The 14,700-nt window shown below is 43.1% G+C and overlaps 1 protein-coding gene across 12 annotated transcripts in view; it reads right to left on the minus strand.

Annotated features, from left to right (window-relative positions):
* Positions 1–1,817: 1,817 nt before the first annotated feature.
* OFD1 (OFD1 centriole and centriolar satellite protein) overlaps positions 1,818–14,700 on the minus strand; it is a 74,221-nt gene continuing 61,338 nt past the window's right edge. For 11 of the 12 annotated variants that reach the window (XM_022565986.3, XM_022565983.3, XM_089904772.1 and 8 more), the window contains 4 exons: positions 11,889–12,046; positions 10,974–11,132; positions 10,379–10,446; positions 1,818–10,084 (listed from right to left, as the gene is read on the minus strand). In XM_022565986.3, the coding sequence (XP_022421694.1) occupies positions 10,042–10,084; positions 10,379–10,446; positions 10,974–11,132; positions 11,889–12,046 (428 nt within the window). In that variant the 3' untranslated portion in view covers positions 1,818–10,041. The remainder of the gene's footprint in view (positions 10,085–10,378; positions 10,447–10,973; positions 11,133–11,888; positions 12,047–14,700) is intronic. The other variant, XM_089904774.1, reaches the window with a different exon arrangement.

Below are 14,700 nucleotides of genomic sequence, written 5' to 3' on the forward strand. Positions count from 1 at the left end.
CTCTCACCATAAACCCTAACTCTGGCACACGACCATACACTCAGGTGGGCACTCCCAACTCCAAAGTTCTCCCTGAAGAGCAAAGGGTTTGGACCCCACATCTAGCACCCCAACTTTTAAGACTTCCACCTAAGAAATGCAACCCCCCCCCCCCCGCCAAACACCTAGTTTTGGGACTTACGTCCAAGAAACCCACAAGACTATAACTGAGAGTTCTTAGTCAGCTCTAGAGGACTCACCAACTCCTACTCTTTCCCTAAAAGGGGTCTATTTGCAGGTATTAAAAGCTGTTGCCTGACAGCCAGGCTTCTAATTTAGCACACATCTAGGGGCTGACAGCCATGCTCCCCAGAGACCAAGAAATCCGCTGGATACCTCCTCCACCTACTGCCTCTAGCCTGCTCCAAATCACCAGAATCTCCCAGGAAGGAGCTGATACACACATCTGTGCTCCAGCTTCAGCGGCTGCCGCCCGAGGGACACATACCCAGTTTGTCTGGCTCTGATGCCCAATAGGGCTTGCATTCACAAGTCCTACAGGACTGTAGCAAACAAAGCAACAGTTCTTAACAGGCACAGGAGCACCCCCTGCAGCTATACACCCAGGCCAAGTGCAGAGGGAGCAGGCAAAAACCCCTATATCTCCCAGTTTACGCCAGGAAAGGGCCTAACTACACACTTCCCCAGCTGCCATCTGACGGTTCAGCTTCCAATCAACCTGCATCTAGGTGCTGACTGTGATCCTCGCCATTGGGAAACTGACCAGTCTTAACACACCCTCAACTACCAAGCACCAAGAACAAAGAAGGCAGCTTGGACTATTACAAAGGTTTGAGATGCAACCAAAAGCTTGGGCTGGGCTGATCAACAAAGTTCATCTCCTGCATGAGACCACTCTGTCAAGCCTGGGAGAGGTGGCTGTTTTATCTAATGCACAGAAGCCAGCACAGACAGTCGAGGAAAATGAAGAAACAATGGACTATGTTCCGAACAAAAGAACAAAATAAAACTCCAGAAATAGACCTTAATGAAATGGAAATAAGTGACTTACCTGAGAGTTCAAAGTAACAGTCATACAGATGCTCACCGAGGTCAGGAGAACAATGCATGAACAAAGTGAGAATTTCAACAAAGAAAATACCTAAAAGCACCAAACACATCACATAGCTGAAGAATACAATAACAAAAATTCAACAGAGGGCTTCAACAGCAGACTAGATTAAACCAAAGGGTAAGCAAACTTGGAGACAGGTCACTGGCATTTATCCAGTCAGAGGAGCAAATAGAAAAAAGAATGAAAAAGAATGAAGATAACTTAAGGGACTTACAGGACACCATCAAGTGAGTCAATTATACACATTATAGAGGTCAATGACGGAGACGAGAGAGGGGCAGGACGTTTATTGAAAGAAAGAATGGCTGAAAACTTCCCTAACATGGGGAAAGAAACATCCAGATCCGCAAAGTCCAGAGAGTTCAAAAAAAGATGAATCCAAAGAGACAGAGACACATTAATTTTGAATTGTCAAAAGCTAAAGACAAGAAAAGAATCTGAAAAACAGCAAGAGAAAAACAACTTGTTACAGATAAGGGAATACCCATAAGATTATCAGCAGCAACTGTGCAGGCCAGAGAATGAAATGACATATTCAAGCTGCTCAAAGAGAAAAATTCCCATTCAAGGATACTATACCCAGCAAAGCTGTGCTTCACAACTGAAGGAGAGAGAGTTTTCCAGACAAGCAAAGGCTGAAGGGAGTTCATCACCACCAGAGCAGTCTTACAAGAAATGTTAAAGGAAGTTCTTCAAGCTAAAATGGAAAGATGCTAATTAGTGATGGGAAAACATATCAAAGTATTGATATACAACTCACCGCTAAAGGTAAATATATTGTTAAATTCAAAATAATGTTGTTATAGTGGTGGGTAAATCACTTGTAACTCTAGCCTTAAGGTTAAAAGCCAAAAGGACTGAAAATAACTATACAATAATTTGTTAACGGATACACGATGTAAGAAAGATAAATTGTGACATCAAAACCAAAATGGAGGGAGGGTATAAATGTGGAGCTTTTGTATATGTTCAAAATTAGGTTATCAGCTTAAAATAGACTGTTATAAATATAAGATGTTTTATGTAATTCCCAGGGTAACCACAAAGCAAAAACCTATAACAGATACACAAAAGATAAATAAATAAGCATAACGCTACAGAAAATCATCAAATCACAAAGGAAGAAAACAAGAGAGGAAAAAACAAAGGAATTACAAAACAATCAGAAAACAATAAAATGGCAAAAGTCCATACCTATCCATAATTACCTTAAATGTAAACAGACTCAATTCTCAGATTAAAAAACAGTGAAATGAATCACTTTTCTGTACACTAACACAACATTGTAAATTAACTCTACTTCAATTAAAAAAAAAAGACACAGTGGCTGAATGGATAAAAAAAAAAACCATGACCCATAAATATGCTGCCCAAAAGAGACTCACTTTAGCTTTAAGGACAAACCAGATTGAAAGTAAAGAGAAGAGACAACCAGCAGTTGAGAGAGCAGGACGCATTGGGATGGCAGGGCAGATGCTCATGGCCAGACCGGATCCTCATGGTGCACATTTCTCCACTCAGAGCCGCAGACTGTGGACTAGCGCCCTAGAAATATATTTTTCCAATGTCCCTTGGCAGGGTCTGCCAGGGAGGGGACACATTCCTCCCTCCCCAACATGCGTCCTGGCCCATGCTTGGCTGGTTCTGGGGACTGGAATTCGTTTCCAAGTTTTACCGTAGGCCAGCCTCAGCCAGTGCAAGCACATTGAGAAATTTTTTGCCATCATCTTCAGTCAATAGCACACCCTTTGTGCATGCATGAAGAAAGTTTCCCTTTTCTCCCCTCGCTGCGGCCACAACAAAGGAACATCCATAAACGAGACAAAAAAAAAATGCAGTAATACTGAATATTTTTTTTTATTTATTTTTTCGTGGTACGTGGGCCTCTCACTGTAGTGGCCTCTCCCGTTGCAAAGCACAGGCTCTGGACGCGCAGGCTCAGCGGCCATGGCTCACAGGCCTAGCCGCTGCGCGGCATGTGGGATCTTCCCAGACTGGGACAAGAACCTGTGTCCCCTGCATTGGCAGGTGGACTCTCAACCACTGCGCCACCAGGGAAGCCCTGAAAAAAATTTTTTTAAAGTGAAGGGAGGGAGGGACTTCCCTCGTGGTCCAGTGGTTAAGACTCCACGCTCTCAAAGCAGGGGACCCAGGTTCGATCCCTGGTCAGGGAACTAGATCCCATATGCCGCAACTAAAGATCCCACATGCCGCAACGAAGATCCTGTGTGCTGCAACTAAGACCTGGCGCAGCCAAATAAATAAATACTAAAAAAAAAAAAAAAAAAAAAAGTGAAGGGAGGGAAAAAAAATATTCCATGCAAATAGAAGCCAAAGGAAAGCAGAGGTAGCTACACTTTTATTGGACAAAGTAGACAAAGCCAAAGACTGTAACAATAGACAAAGAAGGTCATTATGTAATGATATAGAGGTCAGTTCACCAAAAGAATATAACATTTGTAAATATTTATGTACCCAACATAAGAGCACCTAAATATATAAAGCAAATATCAACAGACTAGGGAATTCCCTGGTGGTCCATTGGTTAGGACGTGGTGCTTTCACTGCTGAAGGCCCAGGTTCCATCCCTGGTTGGGGTCCTAAGATCCCATAAGCCGCATGGTGCAGCCAAAAAACATGTATTATATATAAACTATATACATACATATATATATACTCACACACATATATATATACACACACAGACCTGAAGGGAGAATTAGATCGCAATACAATGACAATAGGGGGCTTCAATACCCCACTTTCAACAATGGATACATAATCCAGACAGAAAGTCAGTAAGGAAACACTGGATGAAAGTCAGTAAGGAAACACTGGACCAAATGGACTTAATAGACATTTAGAGAACATTCCATCCAACAGGGGCAAAATACACATTCTTCTCAAGCATACGTGGAATAGTCTCTAGAACAGATCATATGTTAGGCCACAACACAAGTCTTAACCAATTTAAGAGGACTGAAATCATATACCAAGCATCTTTTCCAACTACGATGGTATGACACTAAAAATGGATTATGAAAACTGGAAAATTCAAAAATATATGAAAATTAAACATGCTCCTGAACAACAAATGGGTTGAAAAATAAAGAGAAATCAAAAAGCTTCTTGAGACAAGTGAAAATGGAAACACAATATACCAAAACTTATGGGATGCAGCAAAAGCAATTCTAGTAGGGCAGTTCAGAGCAATAAACGTCTACATTAAGAAACAAGAAAGATGTCAAATACCCAACCTAACTTTACACACCTCAAGGAACTAGAAAAAGAACTAAGCCCAAAGTTAGCAAAAGGAAGATAATAAAGATCAGAGTGCAAATAAATGAAATAGAGACTAAAAAGACAATAGAAAAGACCAATGAAACTAAGAACTGGTTTGTTTTTTTTTTTGAAATTGACTCCTTTACTTTTTTTTTTTTGAAATTTATTTATTTACTTTCGGCTGTGTTGGGTCTTCGTTTCTGTGCGAGGGCTTTCTCTAGTTGTGGCAAGTGGGGGCCACTCTTCATCGCGGTGCACGGGCCTCTCACTATCGCGGCCTCTCTTGTTGCGGAGCACAGGCTCCAGACGCGCAGGCTCAGTAGTTGTGGCTCACGGGCCTAGTTGCTCCGCAGCATGTGGGATCTTCCCAGACCAGGGCTCGAACCCGTGTCTCCTGCATTAGCAGGCAGATTCTCAACCACTGCGCCATCAGGGAAGCCCCAAGAACTGGTTTTTTAAAAACAGAATTGACAAGCCTTTAGCTAGATTAGCCAAAAAAAAAAAAAAAAAAAGAGAGGACTCAGAATTATAAATGAAAGAGGAGACATTTCAACTGATACCACACAAATACACAGGATCATAAGAGATGGCAGTGAACAATTAAATGCCAACAGACTGGACAACCTAGCAGAAATGGATAAATTCCTAGAAAAATACAACCTTCCAAGACTGAATCATGAAGAAATAGAAAATTTGGAGATACCCGTTACTAGTAAGGAGACTGAATCAGTAATCAGAAATCTCCCAACAAAAAAAAGATCAGATGGATTCACTGGTGAATTCTACTAAACATTTCAAGAGTTAACTCCAATTCTTCTCAAATTCCTCTAAAAAACAGAAGAGAAGGGAACACTTCCAAACTCATTTTGTAAGTCTAGCATTAACCCAAGACACAAATCAGACAAAGACACTATAAGAAAATTACAGGTCAATATGCTTGATGAACAAAAAAACAAAAATCCTCAACAAAACATTAGCAAACAGAATTCAAGAGGACCTTAAAAAGATCACACACCATGATCAAATGAGATTTAGTCTAGGGATGCAAGGATGGTTCAACATGGGCAGGTCAATCAATGCAAAATACTTCCTTAACAAAATGAAGGATAAAAATAACATGACTGTCACATTAGATGACACAATTCCACATCCTTTCATGATTAAAAAAACTCTCGACAAACTGAGTATAGAGGGAATGTGCCACAACATAATAAAAGCTACATATGAGAGACAAGCCCACAGGTGTACCATCATTCTCAACAGTGAGAAGCTGAAAGCTGTTCCTCTAAGATCAGCAACAAGACAAGGATGTGTACTCTCGCCACTTTATTCAACATAGTACTTGAAGACCTAGCCAAAGCAATTAGGCAATGAATATTAACAATGAAATATCAGAAAGAGAAATTAGGCGAACATACCATTTACAATTACATTAAAAAGAGTAAAACAAGCTCATGCAGCTCAGTATTAAAAAAACAAACAACCCAATCCAAAAATGGGCAGAAGACCTAAATACACATTTCTCCAAAGAACACATACAGATGGCCAAGAGGCACATGAAAAGATGCCCAACATCACTAATTATTAGAGAAATGCAAATCAAAACTACAATGAGGTATCACCTCACACCGGTCAGAATGGCCATCATTAAAATATCTACAAACAATAAATGCTGGAGAGGGTGTGGAGAAAAGGGAACCCTCTTGTACTGTTGGTGGGAATGTAAATTGATACAGCCAGTATGGAGAACAGTACGGAGGTTCCTTAAAATACTAAAAACAGAATTCCCATATGACCCAGCAATCCCACTACTGGGCATATACCCAGAGAAAACCATAATTCAAAAAGACACATGCAACCCCAGTGTTCAGTGCAGCACTATTTACAATAGCCAGGTCATGGAACCAACCTAAATGCCCATGGAAAGACGAATGGATTAAGAGGATGTGGTATATATATATATATATATATATATACAACGGAATATTACTCAGCCATAGAAAGGAACGAAATTGGGTCATTTGTAGAGACAGAGATGCACCTAGAGACTGTCATAAAGAGTGAAGTTAAGTCAGAAAAAGAAAAACAAATTCCGTATATTAACACATATATGTGGAATCTAGAGAAATGGTACAGATGAACCAGTTTGCAAGGCAGAAATAGAGACAAAGATGTAGAGAACAAACGTATGGACCCAAGGGGGGAAAGTGGGGGGGCGGGGGGGGTTGTTGGTGGTGGGATGAATTGGGAGATTGGGATTCACATATATACACTAATATGGATAAAACAGATAACTAATAAGAACCTGCTGTATAATAAATAAATTTAAAAAAAAAGAGTAAAACACTTAGAAATAAATTTAACCAAGGAGATCAAAGATCTGTACACTGAAAACTGTAGGACGCTGATGAAAGAAACTGAAGACAATACAAATAAATGGAAAGATATTTCATGCTCATGCACTGGAAGAATATTGTTAAAGTGTCCATTCTCCCCAAAGCAATCTACAGATTTAATGCAATCCCTATGAAAATTCAAAAGGCATTTTTCACAGAAATAGAAACAACAATGCTAGAGTTAGTAATTGTAAATTACACCACAAAATAAAATGAAACCCCATATAGGTAAAGCAATTTTAAGAAAAAACACAGTTGGAAGCATCATTCTTCCTGACCTCAAGCTATACAACAAAGCTATAGTAATCAAAAGAGTATGCTATTTGCATAAAAACAGACATATAGATCAATGGAACCGAATACAGAGCCCAGAAATAAACCCATGTATATATGGTCAATTGATTTCTAACAAAGGAGCCAAGACTATATAAGAGGGAAAAAATAGCCTCATCGATAAGTGGTGTTGGGAAAATTATATAGGTGAGTGCAAAAGAATGAAACTTGACCCCTATTACACCATACACAAAAATCAACTCCAAATGGATTAAAGACTTGAACGTAAGACCTGAAACCATAAAATTCCTAGAAGAAAACATAGGGGGTAAACATTGGTCTTGATGATTTTCTTTATTTTTGCTTTTCGTATCCAATCAAACAAGTGAGACTACATTAATTAAAAAGCTTCTGCACAGCAAAGGAAATAATCAACAAAATGAAAAGGTAATCTACAGAACGGGAGAAAATATTTGCAAACCATGTTTCTGATAAAGGAATAATATCCAAAATATATAAAGAACTCATACAACTCAATAGCAAAAAAACCCCCAAGCCATTCAATTAAAAAATGGGCAGAGGAACTAAATGGACAATTTCTCCAGAGACAACACACGAGTGGCTAACAGGTACATGAAAAGGTGCTCAACTAATCATCAGGGCAATGCAAATCCAAACCACAATGAGATATCACCTTATACATACTTAAATAGCTATCATCCAAAAGATAAGCGATAACAAGTGTTGACGATGTGGAAAAAAGGGGACTCTTGTGTACCGCTGGTAGGAATGTAAATTGGTACAGCCACTATGAAAACACTATGGAGTTTCCTCAAAAACTTAAAAATGGAACTACCATATGATCTAGCAATTCCACTTCTGGGTATTTAAAGGAAATGAAAACACAATCTTGAAGAGATATCTGCATTGCTATGCTCACTGCAGCATTATTCACAATAGCCAAGATAGGAAACGACCTGAGCGTCCATCAAAGGATGAATGAATAAAGAAAATGTGGTATACATAACCACAGTGGAATATTATTCAACCATCAGAAAAAAGGAAATTCTGCCATTTGCACGAACATGGCTGGAACTTAAGGGCATTATGTTAAGTGACACAAGGTAGACAAAGACAAGTTCTGTATGATCTCACTTATACGTGGAATCTAAAAAAGCTGAACTCGTAGAAACAGACAAAAATGGTGGTTGCCAAGGGCTGGGGGTGGGGAAGAGGAGATGTTGGTCTAAGAGCACAAACTTGCAGTTGGAAGATGAGTCAGTTCAGGGGATCTAATGTACAGCAGGGTGATTATAGTTCATACTGTACTATCTACTTGAAAGTTGCTAAGAGTAGATCTTAAATGTTGTCACCAAGTGGTAATTATGTGGCATGATGCAGGTGTTAATGCTCTGGTGTTTATCAGTTTGCAACACAAGTATATCAAATCAACATGTTCTATAGCTTAAACTCACACAATGTCATACATCCATTATATCTCAAAGCTGGAAGGGAAAAAGAAAGTTATCTGAGGTGCTGTTGAAAGAGAAGATGCCAAGTTCTTGGTGGCAATGAGGCTCAGTGTATGATGGGCAAAGTGTAATAATGAACGATGCCTGGACAACTGATTTCTTCACATTATTTTCAAAGGTATACTTAAATGAAAAATTCCTTAGAAGCCTAAGGAATAATAAATATCCCCAAATCTCCTTCCCGCTTTGTTATGGAACTTAAAGGCCAAACAAGTTTCACCGGCAACAACAATTGAGCCCAGTCTGTATACATAAAGGGAAAGGAATCCTCTAGGGTTTTACTGAGCAGACAGACCAGCCCAGCCCTGCCTGTGCTAGATGCTGGGTGACCACCTGTCAGCACTGAAAGTCTCACCTCCTGGAAAACCCCTAAGGCCAGGCACCCTCAGAGGAGTTCTGTGTGCACTTTTTGGTGGTGCTGCATTTGATTGCAGTTTCCTAGATTTGGGCGATGTGTGGTTTCTAAAGGTCATTCTGGAGAGGGACATCTGATGGGTGACCCGCTGCAAGTCCCAGGATGTCTTCCACCAGACCAGCTCCAGAACAGCCCAGGTCAGAGGCAGTACTGGTCTCGACACCTGGGTATACATCTGGGCTCTGTGACCTGATGGCCATGAGACCTTGGCCAAGTCACTAGCCTCACTGTGCCTCGCGTTTCCTGATCTGTAAAATGCGGACACTCACAGTACCTACACTTTGTACATGGCTGATACGAGCACTAAATGAGTTAATACCTATAAAGGTTTAAAACTATACCTGGCACACAGCAAGTGCTCGATAAATGTTACCTTCTCTTTTATCACCATTTCAGAAGGGTTTGTGTTGATTCTCAAGAAAAAGATGTCAAAAGTAAAAGACCAGAGGTGATATAATACTATTTCTAGAGCCTAGAATAGAAAAACCCATGTCTCTATGTTCAGGGACAAATCACAAACAAGAGTGTCAGGGAAGACGGCCTTCTGTTTGACAGCTGGTAGCCCGACTCTGGAGAGGAAGGAACACAGCTGAAACTTCCGAAATGCAGGCCTAGAACTTGACCAATAAGGTAAGTTTTCAAGTAGACATAACCTAAGACAAAAATGCAAAAAAAAAATTAGCAGCTCATTTCAGTGTAATGAAGGGCCTAAGAATGAGACATGCTGAAGAGGTGTCCCTTTGGTTTTTTTTGAACTGTATTTTATTTTTTATACAGCAGTGTCTTATTAGTTATCTATTTTATACATATTAGTATATATATGTCAATCCCAATCTCCCAATTCATCCCCCCGCCCCACAGATGTCACTTATTTTTCATTTATACACTATAGTACCAAACAAAATTATGAAAAAAAAAAATCACACTGGATCACACATGATTTTTTATTGAGAATTTCGTCTTATCACAGAGAAATCATAGGCCTTTAGTTACAGTATCTGAGTAAGAAGCTGCACAGCAAGAACACGGTTACCAAGTGTCATCTGGTTCCTCGTAAGAAAAGCCTGTCAAACTAAATTAGGGAAAGACAAAACATTTAAAAATTTGTTAAATTCTTGTTAAGTTTATTCAGGGATCTCTGTCATGCTCTCTTTCCTTCCCTGTGGGATTTCTGCCCTTGCTTACGATCTGCATCAGTAGCAATTTCACAGGTTACAAAATGCTATCGATTTTTTTTTTTAAGTCAGTCATTTTGACTGATTCAGTTTCTTAAAGGCAAACTCAGATATCTGAACCTTTCCCTGGCTGACAAAAGCAGCAATATGATAACGGTTTGCACAAGAACACAACGTAGGGGACGCCATACCTTTCACCTTTGTCACTAGATGGCAGTGTGTCCACTTGTGAGTCCTCTATGACCACCTTTTTTGAACTCTGACACAAAGGGGCGGGGAGAAGAATTTTGCAATTAGATGTGGATTCATTTTATGAAACACTTTATGATTTCTCTAAGAACTATTTTTGAAATATATATGTAACTTAAGAGTCTAAAAAAGCAGTGACTTTTAAACTTGACATTTAGCAAGCACATCAGAATAAACTACCTGGAAGGCATTCTCAACACCCATAGTACTTTAGACTTACATCAAATATTACTGTCTTAGGGCTAATGCGTTCAGTATTTGTTCATAGGGCTTTCATTACATTTATTTCTTGTTCTTAAAATAATAGAGACATCCCAACTTTCACAAACTTTGACAAATCAAAATCTCTTCAATCTTTTACCCAAGCAAAAGGGATGACATTTTGTCAGGAGTGTACTGAGGCTCCATGTGAACTCTGGACTATGCTTTTACCTTTGTCCCCAGTGGAGAAGGCAGATCCTTATCCCCCAGGTTTCAAGTAAACCACAGAAGCCCTCGGCACCCGCACCCACAGACGCCCGTCCACAGCATCGGCACCTTATCTGTGGTGTCCTGGTCTTGACCCCGTTGGAGGATCTTCATGTACTTCTCTAAAGGATTTTCACTACAGACAGATTTAGATTTGTCTTTCGTTTCCTGAATGCTCATTTCGAATTCTTTTTCCATTTCCATCTTCAACGATTCTTCAATTAGCCTCTGAAACAGGTGAGGGCCAAAATAAGAAATATACAATGACATCTTTTAAAACTTCTAAGGGTTGAAAAATGCACAGTAATATAATCCTGATCCTTTAAGTACAACCTGCATGCCAGAGAACTATTTCTTTTTTTAACTGAAGTCATTGCTACTATCAAAGGGGGATAAAAACCTGTCATCTCAATGAAGGAAGGGATGAAATCTGCCTCAACTGTCCTGTGTTGTAGACCACATTAACCAGGAGGCCAAGGACCCTCACACGGAGGATTAGTTCACATAAGCCTCAGCAGGCAGGCGAAGTGGCCCGAGTCACCCATCTGGGACCAGAACCAGGGCCAGAAGAGCACCAAAGGCGGAGGGCAGAGGTGCCCCGGAAGCCACCTCCCCGGGGTTCCTTGAGTCCCAGCTAGCCAACCCTGGGAGTCTCTTCTTTCAACCTCATTTGCCACGAGAAGATCAACAGCAAAACAAGGTCCTCCTCGTTTACGAGCCTGTTTTCAGGACCAGATGAGGATGCACACGAATGGGGCTGGCCATGCTACCCTGAACCAGGAAAGGCACGAGGCCTGCATGCCCCGCAGCCATCCTCAGTGCTCTCCAGCAAAGAAGAGGGTCGGAGGCCACCAGTGGCTTGTTCACTTATCTGCCGCTCCTAGGACTTCAGGACACACGAAGGACTCACCCTCCCAAGAGCAGGGCACTTGCTGCAGGGGGCCACGAAGCGGCTAGGACAGAGAACTCACTGCGCATCCTCACCCTTTCCTGATCCAGCTTTTCTACTTCTTGCCGTTCCCTTTCCAGAGCTTCTTGCCACCCGCTCTGCCTCTGCTCTTCTCCCTGACTTCGTTCCTTTGCTTGTTGTTCCCGTATTGTTTCTTCTTCCTCCTGTTCTCCAAGTGGTTTCTGATCTACACCTAACGAGACAGAAAATAAAGAATCAACAGCTTCCAGCAGCAGATTTTTCAAACAAACGTGGGATCGGCTTTGGCAGGGGCCTTGCCAAGCCCCAGGGAGACCGCGTGATTCTCGGCCGCCTCTGTGCACCTACTTTGAGCAACTGCTCCCCCCTCACGGCCTTCGAGGCTCCAGACCCACTCCCGGCAGCGAGCGCCGCCCACCTCTCACCTCATTGAGATGAGCCCAGGTCATCCTCAGCACAACGACATCCACTGTCCTCCCCTCCGCCCCCATCTCCTCCTTCCTCCATCCTTGCCAAGGCAAGCCCTGCATTTCTGCCTCTGCATTGGTTTCCAAGCCCGCCCCATCCTTAGGATTCTGATGCACACACATCTGTCCCCATTTACTTCCACAGCACTTTTGTCACTCCCCACCCGCCACCCACTCCCACAGAGGCACTCGAGTCTCCTGGGCCCGGAGCACGACAAAACCACCACCCTCCCCGCTTCCCCGCTCGGGCCACCTTGCCGTCACCCCACTTCCTCCAGGCTGATCCCTCCCCGGGGTTTTGGTTAGCACCTCCGTCCTGGTCATCCCCACACGTTCTCTCTCGTCCTGATCTCTCTCCCAGGCCTCACATCCGTGCTGTCAGCGAGGCAGTTCCCTGCCAGTTGCATTCCTGTCCCTTTCACTACGCTCTTCCTACGCTCTGCCCAGCAAGCCACCAGGGCTTATGGCTTCTGCCTCCGGCTCCCACTGCTGTGGTGAGGGTCCTTACCACCAGCTCCTGCACAGCTCCAATACCGGAGTCTACGCTCTCCCCGACACCAGTCGCTCGGCCTTCAAACAACCCCGCTTTGTTACCACCAGTCACTCCCTGAAGGCCAGGATTTGCTGTACGTCGTCTCTGCTCTGGCAGGGTCCACACCCACGGCAGCCTAGGCCCCGACACCCTGCCTTTTTCTTTCTGCACTGACTTCCTCCCCATCACCACCACTCCTGCACCTGAAACACCCTATCCCCGCGCCAGCACACTCACCAATCCCCGACTCCAGCTGCTCTTGCCTGCTCCCACCCTCGCGTCCGCGGGCTCCCCGACCCGACGTGCTCCCTCCCCCACCACCCCTCCCACAAAACCCTACCTACCCCGCGAGCCCCAACCCAAGCGCACCTGCGTGTCCCCCCAGGGACAGGGAGCCTCTCCAGCGCCATATTCACACGGTATTTCGTGCCTGCCTTGCCCAAGACCCTGTGTATCTTTTTACTCCTTCTATTCCTTCCAGGCGAGGCCCATGCTTTAATTATGTGTCGACTCCCTATAGCCCACAGCACAAGTCCTGGTGCCTCACAGGTTTAATTAAATTCCCGTCCCGCTGATGATTATGCTGACCTTCCTCCTCCAGCTCCAGCCTACAACCTCATTTCTTCCCCCCAAACAATGCTGAGAAACAGACAAACTCGTAGATTCACACCAGAGGACTTTGAACCTCTTTGCCATGCCCTGTTCTACATCACCAACAGAACTGAGCTAGCTTTCCTAATAGGAGAGAGGTAACAGTCTTCTCTGTCCCTTGATCCTGGCCATGAACTTGAACACCAGAGGCGGCAGCTGGTCATATCCACAGGCAGAAATGCAACCTTCTGCCTCCCTGCTGGGGGAGAAGGGTCACTCCCAAATGGTGTCGCTTTCTCACATGGAACAGGGACCTCAGATAGGAATGCTGTTTGGTGCCAATTAAAAAAGTTAAAGAAGGAAGAAAAAAGGGCTCCTTCTTTGCCGTGGGGTGTACTTTGTGGCTGCAGAGTGGCATACAAAAACCTCTTGGACAAAAACCTCTTTGGATTAAGAGTTAAAAAAAAAAAAAAAAAAAAGAAGCTTTTCCACTGGGCACCTCAAAGATACCAAGTTTCAGCCTTTTCATTTCTTTGGGCCCAGATGCAGAGGTCACATGAACAGCAGAGAATTTCTCAATGATCAAAATGTAGCCACACTACTTAATAATCATTTTAAAAGCCATTATTATAATCTCCATTCCATCTCAGAGGCAGAACACCTATCTACTCAGTTGGTTTTCCTTATTCTAGTATTTTTATTTTTTTTTGTGGTACGCGGGCCTCTCACTGCTGTGGCCTCTCCCGTTGCGGAGCACAGGCTCGGCACGCGCAGGCTCAGCGGCCATGGCTCACGGGCCCAGCCGCTCTGCGGCATGTGGGATCTTCCCGGACCGGGGCACGAATCCGTGTCCCCTGCATCGGCAGGCGGACTCTCAACCACTGTGCCACCAGGGAAGCCCTATTCTATTATTTTTATTCCCATCTCTGCCAGACGGCTGCCCATCAGGTCCGCTCTCGGGTGGCCACCATTCCTACTCAGTACCCATCCGACTGGAGGTCCTTGGTGATGGCTTGCTGACCATCCCACCCTTTCACTAGAAGCTCTGTGAAGCAGGGACTTGGGCTGGTTCACTGCTGAATTCCCAGCCTCCATGAAAGTGCCCAGCACAGAAAAAGCTCTTGATCAAGCTGCCCTGAAAGAGTGCTTTCCAGAATGATTTACGTGGGAATCAGCAAAATCAACCCTCTCAAAAATCTCTTGCTTCTGTCAGCAACTCACATATTCCTGAGTACCGTGACTTCAAACAAACTGCTTACAAGAGGCTCTACGTAGGTT

The sequence above is a fragment of the Delphinapterus leucas genome, chromosome X (genome assembly GCF_059928025.1).
Source record: "Delphinapterus leucas isolate spDelLeu-1000000601 "Yukka" chromosome X, BTC_Dleu_Yukka2, whole genome shotgun sequence".
In the NCBI taxonomy this organism is placed as follows: Eukaryota; Metazoa; Chordata; class Mammalia; order Artiodactyla; family Monodontidae; genus Delphinapterus; species Delphinapterus leucas.